Source organism: Equus quagga, chromosome 2 (assembly GCF_021613505.1).
Source record: "Equus quagga isolate Etosha38 chromosome 2, UCLA_HA_Equagga_1.0, whole genome shotgun sequence".
In the NCBI taxonomy this organism is placed as follows: Eukaryota; Metazoa; Chordata; class Mammalia; order Perissodactyla; family Equidae; genus Equus; species Equus quagga.
Window position 1 is genome coordinate 26,074,710 of NC_060268.1, and position 25,838 is coordinate 26,100,547.

At 38.6% G+C, this 25,838-nt stretch overlaps 2 gene segments (V, D, J or C); both read right to left on the bottom strand.

Annotated features, from left to right (window-relative positions):
* Positions 1-185: 185 nt before the first annotated feature.
* LOC124235006 (T cell receptor alpha variable 9-2-like) lies at positions 186-705 on the bottom strand. The segment is given in 2 exon segments: positions 186-568; positions 657-705. Coding segments are annotated over 2 exon segments (432 nt in total).
* Positions 706-22,080: 21,375 nt separating this feature from the next.
* LOC124235007 (T cell receptor alpha variable 34-like) lies at positions 22,081-22,639 on the bottom strand. The segment is given in 2 exon segments: positions 22,081-22,373; positions 22,588-22,639. Coding segments are annotated over 2 exon segments (345 nt in total).
* Positions 22,640-25,838: the final 3,199 nt, after the last annotated feature.

A 25,838-nucleotide genomic window follows, 5' to 3' on the forward strand; every position in this document is an offset into this window, starting at 1 on the left:
CGTATCTCATAACTACTTATAAAACAGAGTTATTATCTTTTATTTCAGGAAGTGAAAATTCCAAAAGCTTAAGCTGTTTGCCCAAAATTAAATAGCTATTGTATAGTTAAAGCAGAATTTTCCTGATCCGTTATCTCCTAATTACCATAACATATCCTGCAAAAAAAAAAAAAAAATCATTGTGGTTATGTGTGCCACATTCTCCTTCCTCCAGTGCACTGGTATTCTTGTACAGCTGCCCTATGTGATGGTCTCTTTGTGCCTCTCAGCGCACAATAATACACGGCAGTATCTGCAGGCTCCAGATTTCCGATGTACAAATCTGTTGAATTTGCTGTAGTCTTTGAATAAAACCTTTCTGTGGCAAAACTGGCATCTCCTTTTCCAGAGTACCCCCACCCTCTGTAGAGAATGTATTCCAGCGCCTGGTTTGGATACTGTCGATACCAGTAGAGATCAACTAAGCCTCTAGATGAAGTACCATAATTACACAGGAGGTTCACAGTCTTCCCCTCTGTTCCAGACAGTTCTGTCTCCCGGGGTCTGATCCAATCTGCCCTCCCAGGGCCTGCAACATAAAACACATGTCAGCCAAGTGTCATTCTAGCTGCCTCATCCAGGAGGGCAGCTCAGCCTGCAGGACTGGACTCAGTTACCTGGAAGGATCAGTGCCAGAAGTGAGGTTAAGACAATTTTAATATTCATCGTTTCTTCTGGATTCCTCCTTAATGAACTTATATTATTCCGTGGATGCTTACTGATACTGTCTCGTAACCAAGTCACTGGGAGAGGATATCTGGAGGATTCTTACCATGACTCACAGGTCAGAAATGGGAGGAGCTCAATTTAACTATGTAAAGAGACATTTTTGAAAGGACAGAAATACCTCCTTTTGCAGTGACTTTAAGAAACACTTATTCTTTGAAATAATGTGAATTCCCCACGTCTCTCTAGACTTATTTTTTCATGTTCATAAACACAGGTGAAATGGAAAGTGTAAATGCCAGGCAGTTAACAGTGGTAATTTCTGTAGGTTAAGGTTATAGATGTTCCTTTAACTCACTTTTTTTCTTTTACAGCAAACAGACATTAGTCTTGCAGTTAGAATTATAGTATTTATTTTGGTGAGAGGTTACTCTTTTGAGATGTAAGCTGTGTTTGGTTCTTGTCACAGTAGGAACAGGAAAGTGAAAAAGAAACTGTCCCCCTTCCAGCTGCATCACCTCCTCCAGGACAGCTAAGCCTCTGGTGTCTAAACTGTAAGCTCTTCATATCCCTGAGCAAGCTTGGGCCAGCTGTGGGAGGACTTAATAGCCTCTCTTTGTGCCTCACAGCTCTTCTTGAAAAAACAAACAGATAAACAAGCAAATAAAAAAGTCTTCCACTGAGATAAACAGATCGCCAACAGGCACGTGAAAGATGTTCAACATTGTTAATCATCAGGGAAATGCAAATCAAAACTACAATGAAATATCACCTGACACCTGTTAGAATGGCTATAATTACTAAGACAAAAACAACAAATGTTTGCAAGGATGTGGAAAAGAAGGAACCCTTATACACTGCTGGTGGGAATGCAAACTGGTGCAGCCACTATGGAAAACAGTATGGAGACTCCTCAAAAAATCAAAAATAGAAATACCGTATGACACAGCTATCCCACTACTGAGTATTTGTCCAAAGAATTTGAAATCAACAATTCAAAGAGATTTATGCACCCTTACGTTCTTTGAAGCGTTATTCACAATAGTCAAGACGTGGAAGCAACCCAAGTGCCCATTGACTGATGAATGGATAAAGAAGATGTGGTGTATAAACATAATGAAATACTACTCAGCCATAAAAAAGACAAAATCTTACCATTTGCAGCAACATGGATGGAACTTGAGGGTATTATGTTAAGTAAAATAAACCAGAAAGAGAAGGACAAACACCGTATGATTTCAGTCATATGTGGAAGATAACACATTCATGGACAAAGAGAACACATTAGTGGTTATCAGAGGGGAAGGGGGTTGGGGGTCGGCATAAGGGGCAAAGTGGCACATGTATATGGTGACTGACAAATAATAATGTACAACTGAAATTTCACAATCTGATAAACTATTATGACCGCAATAAAATAAAATTTAAAAAAGAAATTAAGAAAATATTTTCCTTTGAAAGTATAGACCCATCAAAGTAAAGGGAAAAAAAAAAAGAAAATAAAAAGAAAAACAGAAAGGAAGAGGTTACAGTCTAAGACAGAGTAGTTTCCTTGAGTCCAGAAAGGTGAGAGGAGCACTTTTGGTCTGACCAGCTGTGGGTAGGAGGATCTGCTGGTCATGGATACCTGTGTTGTAAGTGGCATCAATGCCTGGAATGGAGTTTGTGGAAAAAGCCCATTAGGTACAATATAGTTATTGTTAAAGAGCTAACTGGTTCTAAGTACCCTTTGTTGAATATCTACTACGTGCAGGATGGCTGGGAATGGGTCTCAGCAGGCTTTCCTTTTGGTGTAGTCACTTAGGAGTCTTGATCAAGATCCCTTTATGGCATCTCAGGATTTGGCTCCTTATCCACCTGAAGTAGGCAGTATCGGGATTTGTAAATACTTCCCTTGTGCAGCTCTCACTAGTGCAAGGAAAAGTGCTCAAACTCTCCAATGGGGTTTGGGGCGTGAGAGACGCGTTTCCATCACAGTGCCAGACACATGTGTTTTGAGATACAAGCTCAGGCCAGTGGGAGTTTGTAAAAATAAGTACTTTATATTTTGAGCATATCTCCTGAGGACTTCCAGGTGATGCTGTGAAGAGATATGGGATATTCTGGACCCAGGTGTGTCAGACAAGGACAAAAAGAGGGAGGTGGTGAGGAAAGTCGTAAAAACCTTGTTGAATAAGAAACGTAATTGTCTAGAGGGAAGCTTAAAGAAAACAACACAGTTGATTAGCAGGAGTCAGACTAAGGACACTAGAGGAAGAGGGAGATGGCATTATGTTTCTCTAACCTAATATTACACTATGAACACTTGTTATATCACTTTATAATCTTTATATTTTAGAGCTTAAACATCCTCTAACAAGTTGATGGCTCAATTCTATGTCTGAATATTTAAGTTGCTCTACAATTTGGGATACAGCGCCTCAAGTTTCATGTTTCTTATTGTTGTTTATCTCAGAGGATTTTCTCCTTAGGAAAAATTCAGTGGGATTCACGGGTCAAAACTCATGACTGTTTACACCGCCATCTGCTAAGGGAGAAAAGGGCCCATTTTATCCTTATGAGTTGTAGCCAAGAGTGATAGCTTGGCCACTAAAAGCCATGTCCCAGTTTGTCATGGACAGGGCATTGCATTCAGCCTGTATGTGGCAATTCTCACAAGGCACAGGCCTCAGCTGCTGTGAGCACCGCGTTGTTTCCTCCTGGGGGGACCCTCTGCAAGGCCACCTCCCTACCATGCATGAACGAAACATCTAACATTATGAAATATTTGAAACAGATTGGAATACAGATAAAATAATAGACTTCCTTTACCCACTACATAAATGCTAATTTTTTTTTTTTTACTATTTAGAGCAAGCCATAAGGGAGGCACTCATGTCTGGGTGTGTATTTAATACCTTGGAGATGAAGTCTTTAACAGGTATTGTGCATGGGAAAATTTTAGGGCGTGTAGACTGTAAATTGCTGAGGATAGGATGATTTTTACAGTGGGCAACAAGAGTTGGAACTGTGATTTTTGTTTTTCACTTTTACCTCTGTACAAATCTTGAGGATTAAGGGTGGGGGAGGGTGATAAGATAGAAATCCAGTTTATATACAACTTTTGAGGAACACACCTAGTGCACTCAATCACCCATGGGAGTCATTCAAAATAGAGCACTGCCATCTTGTGAGGTGGTGCAGAATAGCAGGCAACTTGTATCCACATGTTTTACCAATGATGATAGATTCTTCCAAAATTGTCTCACCGTTGAAGGACAGACTACTCAATGCTACCCAGAGCTCTAACAGTCAGGGGTTCTATGTCTCAGGGAAGGCAGAGAGGAACAGTACACCGGGAGGTGGAAAATGCTGTTAGTTCGTGTAGGAACCTACGCTGTGAGGTGAAGGATTGAAGCACTCTGCAGAGTTGTAACTGAGGAAAAGGTGGGGACGGAGGCAGAGGGTCTTCCCAAGAGATCTTTTGGAGGTTCACTATTGATCTCATTATCTTGGAACATATATTTAGAAAGCAGTGTTTCTGTTGGACAGTGGGATCTCTGATAATTCACAGGGTACACTTGGATGAACTGCAGACGTTTGAGAGTTTTCTTTCTGGTTTTATCATGACTTGGTCAAAACAAATATCAAGTCATCATGTCAATAACCTCATTTCTAAATGCACTGAGACCCTCTCCTCCTACTAAATAAAACTGATTATTGTTTTCCACTGAGGAGTCCATTGCTCATTTCTTTCACCCTTTCTATAGACTTCTATTTTATTTAAATTCCTGAACTAAATTAATTTTCTTTCCAGACTATGACAACTCAACACTTTGGAATACATTAGTACATTGCTAAGGTGTATTCATTCACATGTTTTTGGTTAAGTATTCCTACATTAAATTGTATGTGAGTCTTTCCTCTTTTTAAGCTAAATAAGCTCAATTTCTACTTATTCTTTGCAAATAAATGTTTCTGATTATAAAAAAATATATAGACACCGTAGAACATTTGGAAAATATAAGGAAGCACCAAGAAGAAAATATAAATCACCAACAATCCTAACCCCCATCCCTGTGTCTCCATCCAGAACTTTTATTGTTTTTTGTTAATAAAACATATCAAATATTTGTTCAAAAATGAAGTTAGTTTCTTTTCTCATTTTCTAAAAATATTTTTTCTAAAGCATTGTAAACTTTTAGCAGTGGTGAGGGGCGTGGCTGATAACATCTTATCTCCATTAGCTCATGCAGGTTCTTTCCCTTTCCTTTTCCCCTTCTATGTTTTTGTTGTTACAAACTCTTTTTTTTGTGTGTGGTTTTGGCTTGTTCCTAAATTGATGTGGTTATGGTTATTTTTGATGCTTTCTTTGCCTTTAGCCTTTATGTTATAGACAAGTGTCTACTAACCTATTCTGATATGAAGTTGCAATTTTCTGATTCTGTCTATCTATTTATCACATTGCTCAAAGCTTTGTAAACCTTTGCCTTTTTGTTTCATGTCAGAGGGTTCCTTTCAATGCAGATATTATTTTTTTACATAAGCTCTCTGCCCCTTTCTTCCTCTCTTTTCCTTCTGGGATAGTCATTATTCTTATGTTGATTTTCCTAATTCAGTCAGATATATTTCTCATAGAATTTCTTCATTTTTTTTCAAAATCTTAGTTTTCTCTCCCCTTCCACCAGAATCATTTCTAGATTTCTGTCTTCAAGCTCACTACTTCTCTCTTCCACATTGTCTACCTTATTTCCAATGTTTTCTACTCTATTTTTCATCTCATTAATTGTGTTCTTCATCTCCACAGTTTCTCTTTGCTTGTTTTTTAGAGTTTCACATACGTGGTGAAGTATTCCTCTGTTTATTACTTTTATTCTGAGCTCATTGAACTGTCTTTCGGAGGTTTCTTGTGGCTCACTGGGTTTCTTATGACAACTATTTTGAATTCTCTGTCAGTTAGATCACAGTCTTCTGTGACTCCAAGTTTGGTTTCAGGAGAGTTGTCATTTCTTTTCTATTCTACTATGTTTCTGTAGTTCTTCATGGTGCTTGATGAGTTGATCCTCTGCTGGTGAATTTTTGGTAGTAAACAACTTTCTTACTTGGGTAAGGCTTTGGTTATTTTGACTCTGAGCTCTTCTGGTTGTATTTGAGAGCCTCTCAGTTTCCACCCTCCACTGCCTCTGCTGGATGCATCATCAGTGCACTCCTTGTGCTGCTTGTGCCTCCAGGGTTCCTGGTGCCTTGCTGCTTATGGTGTTGCTGCCATCACAGGTGTCACCACTGGGGTCATCAGGCTATGAGCACCTCTGCTGCTTCTGGGGTTGCCTGGGTATTGTTTTCCCCCAGTGGTTCTCTATGGGCTCTCTGCCTGCTCAAATGCTGCTGCACCATGTGCCACCTATGATCTTATTCCTGGGTTATATACTGCCACGGGTGCTGGGTTCATGAGTGTTGCTGTTGCTTCCAGGGACCTGGTGTCTTATATGCAGCTCTGCTGCTGGTAGAGCTTGTGTTGGGGGTCCACCCACTGAGGGCTGGGTCATGAGTTCTGCTGTGGCTCCTGAAGACTCAGGTCACTGATGCCACCTGTCACTGCTAGGGGTGGGCTAGGGGCTGAGCTGTGAGAACTGCTGCTGCTCCTGCAGACTCTGAACTCTGGGTCTGGTGCACTTCTTTGAAATCTCAGGTCAGGGCACCACTGCCACAGCAAGGGGTATCTGCATTTTGGATTGCTGCTGCTAGGGGAGGGGGAGGGCCTACTCCCTTAGTTCCACTGCCTCCCACAGGTCCAGTCCACTGATCTGCAGATGTATCAATGTATGGCTCTCTCAGGCATTCTCGGTGTTGTTCAGGGAGTCCTTTGTTGGTCATGGATGTGCTACTCATTGTAACTTAGAAGGGTGAGACAAAGGGAACAACTCACTCTGCCATGATGCTGATGTCACTGTCCTAATTCTTATATCTCTCTGAATACTTAGCTTTATGGGATATGTGACTAATTTCCACTCTTCAGCCAGCTCCATCCTATAAATTCTGAAATTTCAGGTTTCATTAACAATAAACAATTCTAATGTAGCACAGCAGAGTAAGTTCATAGGAGCCCCTAAAAACTCTCATTTATATTCCATCTAGTAAATTGCATTGGATACTTCCCAGGAGGATGTTTGTAATCAACACTAGCTCAGGTCTCATTAAAAAGAAGTCACGTAATGAACTACACTCACCTGCTATTAATCCTTTACTTCTGAATGGATACGTAGCTATTTTGCTAGTTAAATGTGTCAAAATATATTTTCCCATTCATGGCTTTCCTTTTCATTCTCTTTAAATATGTATTTTTCTTAAGCTTCTTGCTTAATTCTTTTCATGTCTTGTTTAAGAATTTCTCCCTGTTCTATATTATATATACCACTCATTACTTTCTCTAATCTTTAGAATTTTGCTTTTTGCATTTATGTGTGCAATACATCTAGAATTGGATGTTATTAGGGCATGAAGTAGTTATAGGATATTAAATTGAACAGCATCATTTATTGAAAAGGTCTTATTTTTCTCATTTGTTTTCAGTTCTACTTTTTTCTTTGTCATATATGTGAGTCTATTCTCATCTCTCTATAATGTTCTTGTTCTACTTGCCTACTCTTGGACCAATATGTATTATTAATTGCTGCATCTTCTTTCTATTCTTAACTTTAAAAATGTTTAAAATTTATCAAATATTTATTTTGCCATGTATTGAAATTATTTCATGTGCTTTTCCCTTAATTTAATTATTTAATTAATTAAAATCCTTTAATTTATTTTTTCTTTAATTTTTAAATTACTCAATTTATGTATTATTTTAACACTGAATTTGATACACTAGCATTTTATTTTGGATTTTTGCATTTTGGATTTCATAATTGAAATCAGCATATAATTTGTATGTGTGTGAGTGTGTGTTGGATGTGTATGTGTGCCACTCTTTGTAGGTTTTGATGTAAAGGTAGTACTAACTTTTTGGAATGAGCTTGAGATTTTATAGCTTTCTATGTTCTAGAACATGTAAAATAATATAGGAATCACACGTTACTAGAAAGTCTTATCAATTCCAGCCATAAATCCCTCTGCACTTGGTGTCATTTTTGGGGTTACTTTTATTTTATGGTATTAGCCTATTTAATTTTTCTATTTCTTCTTAAGTAGAGTTTAGCAATTAACATTTTCGTAGAAAATTAGCCACTTAATGTATACTTTAACATTTGTTGGCATAGTGTTGATTATTGTGCTTTTATGTTCTCAAAAGTCTTCTCTATAATGCAGTTATATCTCCATTTTCATTTGTAATGTAGATTTTGTTTTTACTCTCTGCCTTCCTCACAACTTTCAGACGTAGTTCAAAGAACTCTTCAATTTATTAATTGAATCATTTAGATTTTTTCCATTTTTTGATTCCTTTATTTCTACTGATGTCTTTATTAATTCCAAACAGTCTTTATTTGTACTTTACTTTTTAACCTGAAAGCTAGCATGTTTAATATATTAGTTTCATTATGTTAATACATATTATAACTTTTCCTTTGTGTAGTGGAGACTGTTAATTGCTCACTAAAATTCATTTCCCCCCTTTTTCACAGTGATAAGAGTTTCACATGGCACATGACCACCTAGCAGGGATTACATTTCCCAGTTCTCCCTTGCAGTTGTGACATGTGCCACTTTTGGTTCAGGGTTCTTAAGAGAGTAGGTATGCCTGCTCCATGCTCCCTCATTCCTCTTCTTGCTAACTGGAACCTAGCATGGTGGTGACCACACTATGCCCATGCACATGATGGCAAGGCCTTGGGGGATAGCAGGGTCTGAATGTGGAAACAATTTAGGTCCCTCAAAGATGGATCTTGACCTGCTTGGAACTGCATGTAATGATGTCAGTGGCAGTAGATCAGTCTCTCTTCAGAAACATCAGCTGATTGCTCTTGAGAGAGCTTGATTTCCCCTAGGACACTTGCAAAGAAGAAAACTACAATAGATTTTTAGAAGCAAAACCGCTGAAATGCCTTGCCCCATTTAGTGTAAACTTCTACTGCATGTGGTGAACTCTATATAACTCCTTACAGACTTCAGCTTTCCTTAGTGCATGCTGTTAGGGTTAGAAGGTGCTTTGGTCTTATCTTTATGGATCATAGAATAATAATAAGGATATTCAGAAATATTATCAGAGTTTCTTTTGGAGAATGAGGACCTGATATGATGTGGCACATATTTTTGGATGGCTAAGCCAACCCTTATCCCCAGTCACCATCCTCCATGCTCATCTTCCTTATAGAGGCTAGGCAAGTTAAATGGTCACTTTTCCAGCCTTCTGTACTGTTAGTGCTGGCCATGTGGCACGGTTCTGGCCAATGAAATGTAAGAAGAAGCTAGGGGCATTGAGGATGGCTTTACTCTCCTCATAAAAGAGAAATGTGAAGTTGTGGCTTATTTCCTCCAATCCAGCTATGGTATTCAGAGCTACATCAACCATCTTGTGACCATGAAGCAACAAATGATCCCACTGACGAGGATGATGGAACACAAAGAGAAAAGAAAGCTCAGGCTCTTGGTGGGGATTTGATGTTATCACTGAACCTGAATTTGCCTTGCCTCCTGACATTTTGTTGTATGAGATTATTAAATGTCTTTATTGTTTAAAGTAGTGTTATAAAGGTTTTCTTTTTCTTCAAAACACGGGCAATTCTAACTGATACGTATACACTCTAGTAACTGCAGGGGAGGAGTGAAGCTTCAAGAGTCAGGTTTTTTTATTGGAATGATTTATACTACAGTGAAATAGCTTCATATTAGCAAGATCATGTTTGAAAGAAGATATTTGGTTGATCACTGAAGGAGAATATTTGTGTTTGGAAAGACTTCTGTGGTTGACATTTAGAGAAGAAAAATGGGGAGAGGCTTGGATGTGAGAGTTAGGGACTGATGCTTCTTTTGAGATTTTGTCAGATTGCTTTTCCCCAGTGACTCAAAAAGTAGAAGAGAGAACTGAATATGTTTTGGCACATTAGACAGTAGTAATTAAAACTTCAGTCTGAAGTTGTATCCCTTGAAGATGATTTTTCCTCCCCATAAATCCTCATGTATTTTTAGTACTTTTTTGCCTTTTGGTGGTCCCTTGACTGTCCTCTGGGTTTAGTGAATTGGTGATACTACCAGACCCTGGAGGGTGATAATAACTGAACTCAGTTGAACTTTCCATAGTGCTTACGCTCATCAATGTTAACATCAGGATGCCTTAAAAACACCTGCTCATGCGTTTCTCATTCCATTATCATTTAAGAAATAAGACCAGAATTCAGCACAAGCATTGTTTTCAGATGTAAATTCTAATCACGTTTTTATAACATTCTCAGACTTAGAATTATCAGTGACAATTTGAATATAAAGGTATTCCAAATGACTCAATAGTAAATGACATAAATATTTCTACCCTAATAAGCATAATCTCATGACTTTTGAATATTTACTTCAGTGTCATATCAACTTGACTTAGCATTTGAAACTTTCATTTCTGCAATTTCCTCATTAGATAGCTTTTCTATAGTAAGTATCGTAAGGTATACTTTACTGATGTCTTGTTTCCTATTGAAATCTATATTTCAATTCAATTTATTTCAAATATATTGAGCACCTACCTAGTGCAAGTTCTTGTACTGGGTGCTACAGAGCATATATGGGCAGATGAGACAAGGAACAAAAACTTTCACTTTTTTCAGAATAGCAGACTGGTTATTCTGAAGTGTTTTCTTACTGAAGTACAACTTGATTCCAGATCAATTAGAACAAACAAATATTAATGAATTGTTGGACTCTCAAGACAGTGAGAAAAAATATTCATGGAACAAACATATCAACAGACAAAGCCAAATAAAAACTAAAGCAAAAAGAACAGTGAGCTGAAACCAGAGCAGGGAGGGGTAGGTAGAAATCATACATGAAAGTTGGGAGTGTCTTTAGGGAAAATCAGTCCCGAGATCAAGAAGCTAAACCTTGATAGAGAGCTTAACTTGAATCCCCTAAATTAGTATCATGATTCTTAAATGGGACTAAAGAACTAAATGGGTTCTGGTGGGTTAAGGTAATTATAGTTCAGATTCAATGAGTTCACAATAACAAATTATCAATCACACAAGAAATCAGCCACCACATATGAGACTCAGAAGAAAACAAACAATAGTTTTGGAATTCCAAGGTCTTTAAATATGAACATTAGAAAATATAAAATATGTATGTTTACAATTAAAAAAATAATACAATTGGAAATCACCAATGAGCAAGGAACCAAGACTATAAAAGTTGCTCACGTAGATTTGATAATGAACCAAGTATGACTTTCACAAATGAAATAATATAATTGTTGGATGTAATAAGTCAGAGGATGGGCCAAACAGCAGATTGAATAGAGTTGAAGAGATAAGTAGTGAATTGAAAGGTAGGTGTGAAGTATTGTGAATTCAGTATAGCATAGAATCTCCAGGGGCGAGATCTGAGAATCTATATTTTTAAACTAGCAACCCAGATTATTTGTATAAACTGGCAAGTTTTAGAAATACTGCCAAGTCAGAGAGAAGATTTAAAAAGCAGTCAGAAAGAAAAAAAAGAAGTTATTGAGAAAGGAGTGGAAATAACATTGAGAACAGACTTCTCAAAATCAACAATGGAAGCCACGATACAGTGGAAAATATCTTCAAAATGCCGAGAGAAAATACCTATTAATCTACAATTGTAAGTACACTATCTTTCAAGGATGAGATTGAAATTAACGCTGCAGAAGTTTGTCTGCAACAGATTTTCAATTCTAAAGGATGTTCCTCAGGAAAGAGCGAAAACGATCTCAGAAGGAAGGCTTGAGATGCAAGAAGGGAGGGTGATTAAAAGAATTGGTAATGTAAGGATAATCTAAATGCATATTGGCGGCATAAGGCAGTACTAATAGTGTCTTTTTCCTTAAAAATCAGTAGCTAAAATATTGGCCAATGATAGCATGTGAGCCAATAAAGTTTGATCTAAGTTATAGTAACTTGAAGTTTTTGAATTTTTGAGAAAGGAGGTTAAACTATAGATTAACTTAGATTTTAAGTGTGCATGGTAAAACTAAAAAGATAAACATTAAACAATTATTTTAAAAAGGGTCATGTAACTTCCAAACCCATGGAGGGGGAAATGGAATAACAACAACAAAACGCTCGTTGAATCACCCACACACAAAAGGAAAAGAAAGGAGAAAACAAATAAAACGGACACGTTAAGATGGTGGAAACAAGCCTTAATTTACAAAAAATTGTGAAAAATGTACATGGAACTAACTCACTAATTAAAAAGCAAAGATTGTGAAATTGATAGAAAACTAAAATCCAGTCATATGCTTTTTGAAATAGACCAACCTAAACATGAGAGCCGAGAAAGTTGGAAAGTAAAAGGATAGAAAAGTGTGTTAGGACAATACTAACCAAAATAAACATAAGAAAACTATGTTAGTAACCAAAAAAACAAAAAAACAAAAAAAGAGAGGGAGACTTTGAGACAAGAAGCAATTTTAGGGATAAAGAAGATCTTTAAGCCATAATAAAATGTTTAATTAATTCCAGTATGTTGTAACGATTCTGAACTTCCATACATTTAGTAGTATTAAAGTAGTAGTATTAAAGTATAAAGTATAAAGTAGTATTAAAGTAGTAGTATATAAAGCAAAAATGGATAAATTACAGAGAGAAATTGAAAAATTTACTCTTGGAGTGAGATTTCAACACATCTCTATAAATTATTGACAGACCAGAGAGAGAAAATGTTACTTACTATGTAGAAGATCCAAAGGAATTTTATTTAACTGACATATATAGAACTCTACCCCCCAAAATGAGAGAATATTTCTTCTCAAGCACCCATAGACAATAAAAATATTAGCCATGAGGCCTGCCCAGTTGCATACTGGTTAAGTTTGCATGCTCCACTTCAGGGGCCTGGGGTTCACAGCTTCTGATCCTGGATGTGGACCTGGACACTGCTCATCAGCCACGCTGTGGTGGCATCCCACATACAAAATAGAGGGAGATTCACACAAATATTAGCTCAGGGACAATTTTCCTCAAGCAAAAAGAGGAAGATTGGCAGTGGATGTTAGCTCCAGGTCAATGTTCTTCATCAAAAAACCCCACAAAAAAAGAAAACAAAACCCAACTACTGGGCCATAAAACAAATATTCACAAATCTCAAAGAATTAGTATTATCAAGGTATTATTCTTTGAAAAACAAACAAATAATGCTGCTGCATATTTAAGGTGTGATCATGTAATTCCGGTTATGGTAAAATGTGATTTTATCCCAGTGACGTATTTTGAATTATTCATGAGTGAAAGGAATAATGTTTAGAACTTGCTTTAATAATATTTCAGCCGGGTGAGGGTGAGAGAGGTGTACTGATAAAAAAATTTGGTCATGTAATAACAATCAATAATTGGTGAATTTGGTTGATGAGTACAGATATGTGATATTATTCTTCCTTCTTTTGTGCATATTTAAAAATGTCCATAATAAATATTAATTTTAAAATATTATCTTCTTCTTGTTGCCATTTTTTCTCCTTCAACCTGATAATGTTGGGATTACATGAATAGATTCTTCTGTTAATCCTTCTACACATTTCTAAGATAAACTCTAATTTCTTATATTATTTTATGTTAAATATTCATTACTAGCTTATATTCATCAATATTTTTAATTTGTATTTTTTCAGTTACTTTCATGAGTGAGATTTCCCTTTCTTAAGCTGTCTGAAATGGTCTTTTTAAAAAATCAAAGTTGTAATAGCATCATAGAATGAGTTTTCTAACTTCCTAGATTTTTCTTTTTTTTCTTTTTAAAACAGTTTTTATATGATGCTAATTGTATTTTAAAATATATTTTCATAAAACTAGGTCTTGGGTTGGGATATTTATGTGTGTAAACATTTGGCTACTGATTCAATTTCTTTATTTCTTTTCTTTTTTTTTTTTTTGAGGAAGATTAGCCCTGAGCTAACATCTGCTGCCAATCCTTGCCTTTTTGCTGAGGAAGACTGGCCCTGAGCCAACATCTGTGTCCATCTCCCTCCACTTTGTATGTGGGATGCCCACCACAGCATGGCTTGATGATCGGTGCCATGTCAGCACCTGGGATCCAAACCTGTGAACCCCAGGCTGCCGAAGTGGAACATGCACACAACCGCTGTGCCACCGGGCCAGCCACAATTTCTTTATTTTTGATAGGTATATTCAGATTCTTTTTACTTGAGTCAATGTGGGTAAGTTTTTTTTTTCCCAAGGAAATCAACTATTTTATCTAAGTTTTCAATTTATTGGCATGCATTATTTCTATTGTTGTGCTCTTATAAGACTGCTGTATCTTTAATCATATTCTTTTTTTTCATTTCTAATTTGTTTATTTTGCCATCTGCTTTCTCTTTTATCAGTTTGGTCAAAGATTTATCAACATTATTAGTCATTTCAAACAATTTTTTGGTTTTGTTCTATTTTTCATTAAATTTTGTATTTATTATTTTCTTTGGGGTTTGTTATTTTTTTCTACCTTAAGTTGATTGACTTTTGAACTTTCATCTTTTCTAATACATACAATAAGGCTAAAAATTCCCTTTTAGTTATTGTTTTGTTGCATCCCATAAGTTCGATAGGTGGTGCTTTCATTGCCATTGAACTAAAATATTTGTTCTATCATAATATTTTCCTGAATCTATGAATTATTTAATAGCATGTTTTAAAGTATCCAAAGATATGGGAAGTTTGGTTATGTTTTTGTGGCTTCTTTCTACTTCTACTAGATCTTGTCCAGAGATCGCCTTTTTATGATATTGGTTCTTTGGTTTTATTTCCTTTTTGGACCAGTGTAGGATTGTTTTCTAAATGTCTCAGGAGTAATTGAAAATTATTTGTTTTTTCTAATTGTTGGGTGTAAGATTCAACATAATCCTAATATGGATATAGGGAAATATAATTTGATAATGTGGATATGCCGCATTTTGTATATCCATTCATCAGTGGATGGACATGAGATGTTTCCACCTTTGGCTGTTAGCAATCATGCTGCTATGAACATTGTATACAAGTTTTGCAAACGTGTTTTCACTTCTCTTAGGTAGATAACTAAGAGCGTAATTGCTGGGTCAAATGGTAATATGTATGTGTAGGGGAGGAAGACATTTCCTCTTCCCAAATGGGGGGTTCGTCTGGCTGGAGAACGAATTAAATTCACATGAGACAGAATAGCAAGAGAAAATTAAACAAAGCTTTATGAGGAACCATGGCCCGGGGCCTTTCTTCCCGAAGGAAGAAAGGGCACCGAGGAAGTGGGGTGCACACAGTGGTTATATACCCCCAAACAGAGTGTTTCACATGTGATTGAAATCTCCCTCCCACAATAGTCACAAGATTGCCCTGTTGGCACAGTGCTTGATGGACACAGCAGGTAGTGGTCTGCTATCTTGATGGGCATAGCAGGAGGCAAGTCTATTGTCTGGAGCTGGGTGGTCACAGGTGAGCGCAGCAGCAATCAGTTCCTAGCCTAAGCAAAGATGCTTAATCCTTAAAGAAATGCCAAAGTTGGGAGGCGGAGGGAAGTCAGCTACAGGAGGTTACCAGAGAAGCACAATAAAATGCAGATTTAAGTCCTTGCCTTTGGTATTGATTAAGAGTTTCTAAAGAGAAGGTCATCGGCTTTCTTCTTCCTGGTACAGAGAGGGAGGCACATTTTACAGATAGAGATTTACCTTACAAATGTAAACGTGTCCTAACAAAGGGCAAGTTCCATTCCTCAGAGCCTCCTTCCCTGTCCCAGTTTATTAAAAGCAATCAGCCTCAAATAATCCTGATGCCAAAGAGACATATCTTGGGGTGGCCAATTTCAGGTCCCCACATATGTTTAACCACTGGAAGAACTGCCAAACTGTTTCCCAAAGTGGCTACACCATGTAACATTCCTACAAGTGATGTATGAGGGTTCTGATTTCCCCACATTCTCGCGAAGGTATCTCATTGTGGTTTTGATTTGTATTTCCCTAATGAATAATGATGTTGAGCATCTTTTCATGTGCTTGTGGGCCATTTGTAGATCTTTTTGAAGCAATAACTATTCAAATCTTTTGCCCATTTTTAAATTGGTATTTGTTTCTTATTGTTGAGTGGTAAGTTATTTTTTATATATTCTAGATATTATATCCTTATCAGATATATGATTTGCAAACATAGTCTTCCATTCTGTGGGTTGTTTTTTGATGTTAATTTGTGGAAAACTTTGCAATCTTTGATCCGCAAAAGTTTTTAATTTTGATAAAGTCTCATTTGTCTATTTTTTTCTTTGGTTGCTATGCTTTTGGTGTCATATCTAAGAAACTGTTGCATAATCTAAGGTCACCAAAATTTCCTCCAAGAGTTTATAGTTTTAGCTCTTACATTTAGGTCTTTGATCCATTTGAGTTAATTTTTGTATATGTGTGTAATTCTTTTGCATGTGGCTGTCCAGTTGTTCCAGCACCATTTTCCCATTGTAATGGTCTTGGCACCCTTCTTGAAAATCAATTTGCTGTAAGTGTATGAGTTTATTCTTTAACTCTCAATTCTATTCCATTGATATCTATCCATTTTTTAAGAGAGATGTGTTAAATCTTCTACTGTGAATATGTACTGATTATTTCTCATTATATCCTGACAAAATAGGTAAGTAAATCTATTATATACATTAAAAAAAGAGTAGTGTTCATTAAACAAAGAGTGGGATCTTTGGAGATAAAGTCTTGAATGTGTGAAAGTTTGCATTAATGGAAGCGCAAGGAACATGGGTTGCATGCATGATCACATTCACGCCAAGAGGAGCAGGAGCTGGAGGCAGCATAGAGAATGGGGCTCCAGTTGCGAGTTTGAGTGCAGGCTGCAGGTGTTTGGGGAGCACTGTGCTGCCCAGCGCAAAAGTAGGTGCCTGCATCTTTAGGCTCAGAGACTGAAATGTTCAGGAAGCTGTCCTTTCTTGTTCTAGCAATCTGAGCAGCCAGTTTCCCATTTCTGGTCCATTCACCAATCTTATATAAGGCTATCAAGAGGACAAGGCCTTCCCCAACATCCTGCTTGTACCATAGAAAGGTGCTGAGTGTACTTGAGGAATTGCAGTTCATGGAAACGTCCTCTCCTTCCTGGACAGACACAGACTGAGGACTCTGATTCAGCTGTTGGCCACTCACCCCTGTTTATAAAGACAAAAGAAGGTATTCAAAATCTTTTTTAGATCACCTTTCTCAAAGCTCTGATGGACACTCTATTAATTCCCCAGCCCTGCCTCTGTGCTTTTTCCTCTCCTCTCTCTTTCTCTATCTTTTCTCCTTCTGTTTCCTTCTTTTCACAAACTTGGATAAAACGTCACTCCCTGCCCTGATGGAATTTCCACCCCTTTGGAATTCTTTGTGGACAACTCAGAAACCCCCAAGACTCACATGTCAGCTGCATCCATAGGATTATTAATAAAGCTTCAAGGAGCACCCCCATCACAAGTCTTTCAGCAAAGAATTATTTCCTAAAAGAGTTTTTGCTTCAAGAAATTTCTCTGGGCTTAGAGTAACGCTATAAATACCATCGTGACGTTAAAATATCTATTCTGTGTATCAGCCAATCTCATCTCTTAACTGGGGATTTCTCTGTTTTGAGCTAATCTTGAAGGTTAACTGTGAATGGAGACACTGACCCCTCGTGGCTAGTCACTAGATTGCTGTCCTTTCATGCCACTATTTGAGAGGTTTTTTTTTTTATTAAATAATCCTCCCATCTCTCCCATTCATTTAATGACGACTTATTGAGTACCCACTCTCTGCTAGGGAAATATAGAGACATGAACAAAACAGACAGGAATTCTGCCCCTGGGCACCTTATAACATCTCTGTTGAAAGTCAGTGAAAGCTAGACTTATGGTTAAGCATGGGGAATTGAAGACATATTTTTTTCTCTGTTCCTTTCTGAGAACCCACTGAAATGAGAGTAATAATTTTAAAAAGTTATGAACTCCTTAAGACATATAGAACAGGAGAGGGCTGGCAGCAGGTGAGATGTTTTGGAAATTGAGAATAAATGTCAAGTGGTAACTGGCTCAGCTGAATGAAGAAAGTTGGATCCCATGGGCCCACAGAGGGAAACGCCAACAAAAATCCAGATGCTAGGAACATCTCTAGAATTACGGCACTCGATACTTTGGAAGATCAGACTGAGGGATGGGGGTAAAGGGACTTTAAACAGAGTGTCTCGAGTATAAAGTATAATGGTATAAAGTACTGTTACAGTCTCAGATCTCCCATCCTGACCCGGAAAAGTCAGGCGTCCACTCCTTACTATCTGCTTTCATGGGAAAAAAGTCTATTTGTCTGAAGATATTAAATAAAGAGGCATAAGAACCTGAGATACCAGGCTCAACTGAGAGTAAAGTGAGGCAAATACTTAAAAAGAGAGGAACCAGGGTCATTTTCCTTTTCTCGAATCCCAGATTTATATCCCACTAAGCACGAATGAGCATCTTGGATCACTAGACAGGTTAAAAAATTACCTTAACGTGAAAGGCAGAGCCAAAAACAAAAAGAGAAAAGGACCCTGACAGAGCTGATACAGGAAGAAGGAGGTTACTGTGATGTGGATTAAGGCTGCCCCAGCTAGAGAAGCCCAAGGTGACCTGGCCTACATGCCAAACTATACGACCCAGTGGACTTTTTTTATGGTATGAATTAGGACCGCCCCAGGGAGAGAAGCCCGGGGCATCCTCACCTGCATGCCGATCTATATGGCCAGATTCGTATCTAAAGTTATATGACCGCACAATAACCAGACCCCAGCTGCACTGAAATCATTTAATGACTTCTTACATCATCTTTTCTTTTTTTCCAGTAAAAATAAGTCACGTACCCATGCCTTATAAAATTAGCCCTAACCCTCAACTCAGGGCAGCAGCAGGAGCTCTGACTGCCCGTGGGTCCTGTCCCCACGCACCAGCTCTGACTGCCCATGGGTCCTGTCCCCATGCGGCAGCAGCAGGAGCTCTGACTGCCCGTGGGTCTTGTCCCCACACACCAGCTCTGCCTGCCCATGGGTCCTGTCCCCATGCTATTCCACACTATTCTCTAAATAAAAGAGCACTACTGCCAGATCTTGAGAGTCTAAGAAATCTTTCTTTCGACTCCTCGGCTCACCGACCCCGCATCAACTGTTGCTTATTAACACAGTGGTGCGAACGTTCTGACTCTTTTCAAAGAAGCAAATAAAGCTGAATAATAGAAAAACTTTATTTTTACAGAGTGAAATTTTAGAGGAGAAGTTTTATTTTTAAGAAAAAAATTGATGTGGCGACTTGGAGTTTCAAATGCCCAGGATCTGGGCTGAGTGCCTGAAGAATGCCTTGTAACTTACGTCCTGATTTAGGTAAATGAGCTTCCACCACGTCCTGACCAGAGTATCTGCTTTATATCCCACTGTGCTCCTCAGACTAAGGAGAGCGGGGAAATCTATTTCTGTTTTCCTGAGTGTCCTTTTCTCCCTCTGGTATCAATGCTAACTTTAGGTCCAGGTTTGCCCGAGATTTCCTTCTGTGTGTGTGTTTACCTTGCTTCTTCACTGTTCCTACTATGTAGTGAGCATGTTTCTTAATATGAATCGCTGCTTCTTACCAAGTAAAAATACTGATAACTTTGCATTTCTTTTTTTCTTTTTTTCTTTTTTTAATGACTCTGCAGTATTTTATTGTAGAAATGCATTTTTTTTAAAAGAAAAAACAAACAGAAGAACCAAAACATCATCATTTGGAGAAAAATAAATTTGCATTAATCTGAGACACTCTTAATGGAACATGGGAGGCACAAGGATGACAGGGTGAGAAGTTTATTGTTGGGTCTCTTGCCCCTGTGACCATCATGGTTGCTGTTGCAGTTTGAGCAATGATGAGCCATTGCTCCATTTCTCCATGAGACCCACTGTCTCAGCCCTGAAATCATCCCCATTTCCTTGAGAATTCTAGCAACGTATTTCTGTCCTCTAATGGAGAATAGGCCAAGTAACAGTGTACGAAGGGTGACATCAAGCACTGGGATAAACATGGCGGACATTTCTGGATCATCAATTTAAAGCATTTGTTTAGCTATATTGAAACAAAGGAGCATATAGTACAGAATATAATGTAACTCATGAATTATAAAGATAGAACATAAGATTACAAATAAATTTCATATATATAGGGAACCCTATCTCTCAGACCTCCAAAGATACAGCCTCACTCTCCTAGGATGTTAGCAGTAATTCATAGGGAAAATTTTAAAAACACTCAGGTTAATAAGAAGACTCATGTACAGATCTTCCTCGACTCATGATGGGGTCACATCCCGACTGAGCCATCGGAAGTTGAAAATACCTTAAGCTGAAAATGCACTTAACATACGTAACCTACTGACCATCACATCTCAGCCTAGTCTACCTTAAACGTGCTCAGAACACTTACATGAGCCTTACTGACTCAGCTCCCGGGCTGGATACATTGTCCCAAGGGAGAGATGTGGGAATCAAAATTGTCTAGCTCAGTTACCTGGTAGAGTCAGGAACAGACTGACCCAGTTTCCATTGTTTCCTGATAACGCATTTTGCAGAAGTGAGTACGAAGCATGAGCAGCCTCCAGGCTCCAGGTCAGTGGGCAGTGACCATGAGAAAACTTGTTCAGTGGCACCTACTGAAAGGAAGTGGGCAGAGGTGAGGGCTCACCACATGAGAGGCTAGTGGCCCCTGTGTCTTTGGAGTGGTTGTGGCCATGGCCCCCAATGAGCTCGCCGAAAACGCAGGTTCTCAAAAGCATTCCTCACTGGGAATTTTTTCCCTCAGTTTTTTCGTTGGTAAAATGAAGATAATAATAGCTGCCCTTCTATGCCTTTTACTGTATTAAATGTATATGGTTCCTTAACTGCTGTATATTGTACGTCTTTATTACAGTGGTTGTTATGTGAATGCCGTCTATCTTAAATAACAGATGCTGTAAACTATGTGTAGTGTCAAGCAACAGAATCTTTATCATTTTTCCTTTCTGAATAATATTATCCTTTTGAACAAATTTGAATAAAAACATACTTGTTAAAAAGTAACTACACTGTGGTCCTTGCAACCTTGCCCCCGGGAACTGCCCTGCAGTTGGGCAGATGGCCTGCATTATGGTCTAGAAGTATGGGAAACGTCATTTTACCATGAAACATCCTTCCTATCCAATTGTCACAGTAACCGAAAATGCACCATTTGAGATGATTTCCTTTGACTCTCCTCTAAGATCCCCTTTTTCAAATACAAACAGTCCAGGAAGAGCTAATTTAGAATGTAATTTAGATGATCAACCACTCCATTTTGGAATCAATAAAATGAGAGAAGATTTTGGAAAGCAGTTCAGTGACTAGAAACACTAGGCTCTGAGTGGGCAAAAGGAGAGCTGAAAGGTCACAGAGCAGCATGAGGGGTAGGTGAAAAGCAGGAGCAGCTGATGGGAGGGAGGCACATAAAGGTGAGGGATGGTGAAGAACTGAAGACAACATATTTGCATGTCCCAACTCTGCTATCTCTGCCCTAAGTTCTTTTGTCAAGGACAATAAGACATGACAAGTGAGAAAAAAGTCTGCAGGACGAGCTCTGCCTCAAGACTAAATATGACTGGCTTCTTTTTAAAGCTCCATCAGAGGTGAGGGGCCAAGTGAGAGTGGCTGCAGTAAGAATAGGTGAGGCCACGTTGTTGGAGAAGTGAAGGCCAGTTGAAGACTGGATTAGGTATCGATCTATGTCTCTCTCCCTCTTCTTCTCATCTATCTGTCCATCCATTTGTCTATCTCTATATTTATAATTCAAACTTAGAAAAAAGTATTGCCTTTGACTCCTCCCAGTGTGACAATATTGCTCTTCCAATACTCATGGTATAGTCATAATATGCCACAAAGAATCTAACAAATGACTCAGAATTTCTCTCTATTAACAAGATGAATGAGAAGCAGAAGGGAAAGAGTTTCCGTCGGGCAAGAAGGGCACAAGATTTGTGCACAGTTATTGCAAAAATCACTGACATTCATGCCCTTATCATCCCACTTTGAAGTCCTACATACTAAAAAGTAACAATTACCCAGACAAAAGATCACATTAAATTTGGGAATACAGGCATAGTTTCCTCTACTCTCACCCCAACCCTCTCCCCTTTTATTTTTGCAATGAGACAATTACATCTTCTTCATGCTTCTGATCTTGGCAAATGTTCCAGCCACCTTTCAGGAGCCCTGTGTTGGGAGAACATCTGTGGCTCAGCTGTAGGTTTGAGGACAGCCTGTAGAGGTCTGCAGATCACTGTGCCTCTGCTCCATAGAGGTAGATACCTGAGTGGCTGGGCTGTGAGGCTGTGATATGCAAGGAACTTTGCTGCTTTTTCTCATCCAACTTGGCAGTCATTTTTTCATAATGTATTTCTTCCCCACTTTTCTGTATCACCATCAAGGAGATCAGACCTTCACCATGCTTTTGCCTGTACCAGTGAAAGGCATATAAAGTCTTTGATGCATTGCAGTTTATGATAAAATCTTCTCCCTCTCGGATGTTCAGAGACTGTGGACTCTGCTGCACTTCTTGACTACTGACCCCTGTTCAAAAAGACAATATAAAGAAAACACAGGAGACATGTAAGATCTTCATGCTTATAGTAGGGATGACATTACATTGACAAAGAATATTGGTTGTTTTACCAACATGTATCCAGCTGTTAAAAGGGCCTTCCCAGGACAGAAGGTGATTCAGTTTCTGCCCTCAGGAAGCTGTCATCATCTCCTGACTCCCCTAGACTAAGCACGTACTTACAGGCTGCCTGCAACTCCAATACTCCTATGAGTACTTGTAGAAGAGTCTCCATGGCTTGATTCTTCAGAAAACACAGCCAAATCAGGCTTTCTTGAATGGGCTTCCCCAGCAGAGATTTCTGTAGCTCAGTGGTCTCTCGTTGGCATAGGAGACTGCATCAGTCAGGGACCAGACCTGGTTTCCTGTTTGCCCAGCGCTGCACAAAGTTAACTCAAATACTTTTAAAACACTGCTACCCTTTGGCCAGGCTAAGAAATGTTGAATAATGGATGAGCTTTCTAGAAATAATTTATTTATGAGATACATCTATTTATTGCAACAAAGTATGCTATTTATTATGAGATAGAGAAAATATCCTGCTACCCGTGTGTGCTTGAAACTGTTTCCCCTTCAAAATTAAGAGAAAGTGAAAAACTCTACTCTCTCTAGTACTGAGTAATTATTTTTCAATATTTAGCTCTGTCTGTTCTTGATTTCAGTATTTTTACAAAACTGCTTTGTTTTGGCATGCTTCACAAATAATAAACTGCATATATTTAATATGTACAGAGGAGATGTCATCATCATGGCCATGTGAGAGGATTCTTTTGTCTTTCTCCTTCAATCTACAGTGATAAAACATCCATAACCCAAAAAAGCCTACATTGTACAACACACAGGGATGCTGGAAAGATCCACACATCAGTACATTCAAGGTGGGTAAATAGGAGCACATAGAGGAGGCTAAACAGAGGAATAGCAGAGGTAGAGCCCAGGATCCTGGATCCCCAACTGTGGTGGCTAAGCTGGTGGCCCCTTGCCCCAGAGAACCTGGTGGGTAGCAGCAAAGGTGCATGTGCAACTCCAGCCAGACAGCTGTGGTGGTACCTACAGACACACGAAGCAGAACAATGTGGAGGTGGAGCTCCAGGATCCTGGGACCCCTGGCCTGGGCAGGGAGCCTGTTAGCCGTGGCAGAGTTGGGCACAGGACTCCTAAATCCCAACTGCAGTGGTTCCTGTGGCCACAAAGTAACTGGTAACAGTTGAGATGGTGCTCCATGTCCCAGGCTTCCTTCCCACCTTCCTCTTTAACCCACCACAGAAGTGTGGCTCCACTCAGGGCATCCAGATGTCAGCCATCCCTGTGCCCCCACGGGCAAAGCCAGTGACCACAATGACATCAGCAACAGCAAGGCATCAGTGATCCCTAGAAGTGCAGGCAGCAACAATGAGAGTACTCATGACAACTCAATTAGAGGTACTGGAGGGCAGACTGTGAAGATCCTCAAAGAGAGCTCAGGTAAGAGAAACCAAAAACGAGCACTATAGAACAAATTACTGAAAAACAAAAGAAAGATTTCTAATCTCCAAGTAGTTGAAAAGTTTGAATCAAAACAAACCTATATCTCAATTAAAAAAATGTGTTTGGGGCTGGCCCGGTGGTGCAGAGGTTAAGTTCATACGTTCTGCTTGTCGGCGGCCTGGGGTTCGCTGGTTTGGATCCTGGGTGTGGACATGGCACCGCTTGGCATGCCATGCTGTGGTAGGTGTCCCACATATAAAGTAGAGGAAGATGGGCATGATGTTAGCTCAGGGTCAGGCTTCCTCAGCAAAAAGAGGACTGGCAGTAGTTAGCTCAGGGCTAATCTTCCTCAAAAAAAAATGTGTTTGCTACAACAGATGCACTGGCAGAGGAATAAGTCATCAAGCATCACAAAAAGCCATGGTACCATGGCACTACAAAAAGAAAACAATCCTCCAGAAACCAAACATAAAGTCATGGAAGATTGTTATCTAACTGATAAATACTTGAAAATGGCCATCATACAGAACCTCAATGAATCACAAGAAAACTCAGAAAGGCAGTTCAATGAGCTCAGGAATAAAATCAATGAACAGAAGGATACTTTACCAAAGAGACTGAAACTCTAAAAAGAGTCAAACACAAATTCTGGAGCTGAAGAGCTCAATAAATGACATGAAGTGCTTCACAAAGAATTGGAAATAGAGCAGATCATATGGAAGAGAGAATTAGTGAGTTCAAAGATGATGCAGGTAGAAGAGGAGAGAGAACTAAGACTTAAAAAATGAAGAAATTCTACAAGAATTAGCTGAAGCCATTAGAAAGGGCAAAATCAGGATAATGGGTATCCCAGAAGGAGAAGGAAGAGAAAGGAGCAGAGAGCTTATTTAAAGAAATAATAGCAAAGAACATCCAAAACCTGGAGAAGGAACTGAATACAAACCCATGAAGCTGATAGAACACCCAATTATATCAATGCAAAAAGGCCTTCCCCAAGATGCATGCTAATAAAACTGTCAAAACTCAACGACAAAAGAAATATTAAAATAGCCGGGGAGAAAAAGAAAGCAACCTACAAAGGAACTCCTATTAAGCTATTAGTGGATTTCTCAGCAGAAAACCTACAGGACAGTATAAAGTGGAACATATATTCAAAATATTGAAAGATGAAAACTTCCAGCTAAGAATACTCTAGCCAGCAAAGTTATCTTTCAGATATGAAGGAGAAATAAAGTCTTCCCTCCTCAAAAAAACAAAACAAAACAAAACAAACTAAAAGCTGAGGGAGTTCACTGCCACTAGCCCTGCCTTACAAGAAATGTTGAAAGGAGTCCTATCTGAAACCGAAAGAGAAAGAGATACAAAGCTTTGAGTAAGGTTATAAATAGATATACAGAATCAGAAAATTACACATCTGTATGAGGGTAGGATAGTGTACACTTAATTATAACATAAAGGTTAAAGGGAAAGGAAGCATTAAAAATAGCTATAACCACTTCAATTTGGTAATGAACTCACTATACAAAAAGGGATAATTTGTGACAACAAAAACATAGAAAGGGAAGAGGAAAAGGATGGAACGTACATAGGCAAATGAAGCTAAGAAGCTATCAGCAGAAAAAGGACTATCTTATCTATGACACCTTTCATACAAACCACATAGTAACCACAAAACAAAAATTAAGAACAGAGTCACAAAATATAACAAACAAGGAAACTAAGAAACACCTCACAGAAAACCAGCAAACTGAAATCACAGGCAGAAACACAAGGAGAAAGAAACAATGGAAATACAGAGTAACCAGAAAATATAAGATAAAATGACAGAATTAAATTCTACTATGTCAATAATCACCCTAAAGGTAAATGGTTTTAATTCACCAATAAAAAGACATGGAGTGGCTGGATGGATTAAAAACCAAGACCCAAGAACATGCTGCTTCCAGGAGACCCATCTCAGATCTAAA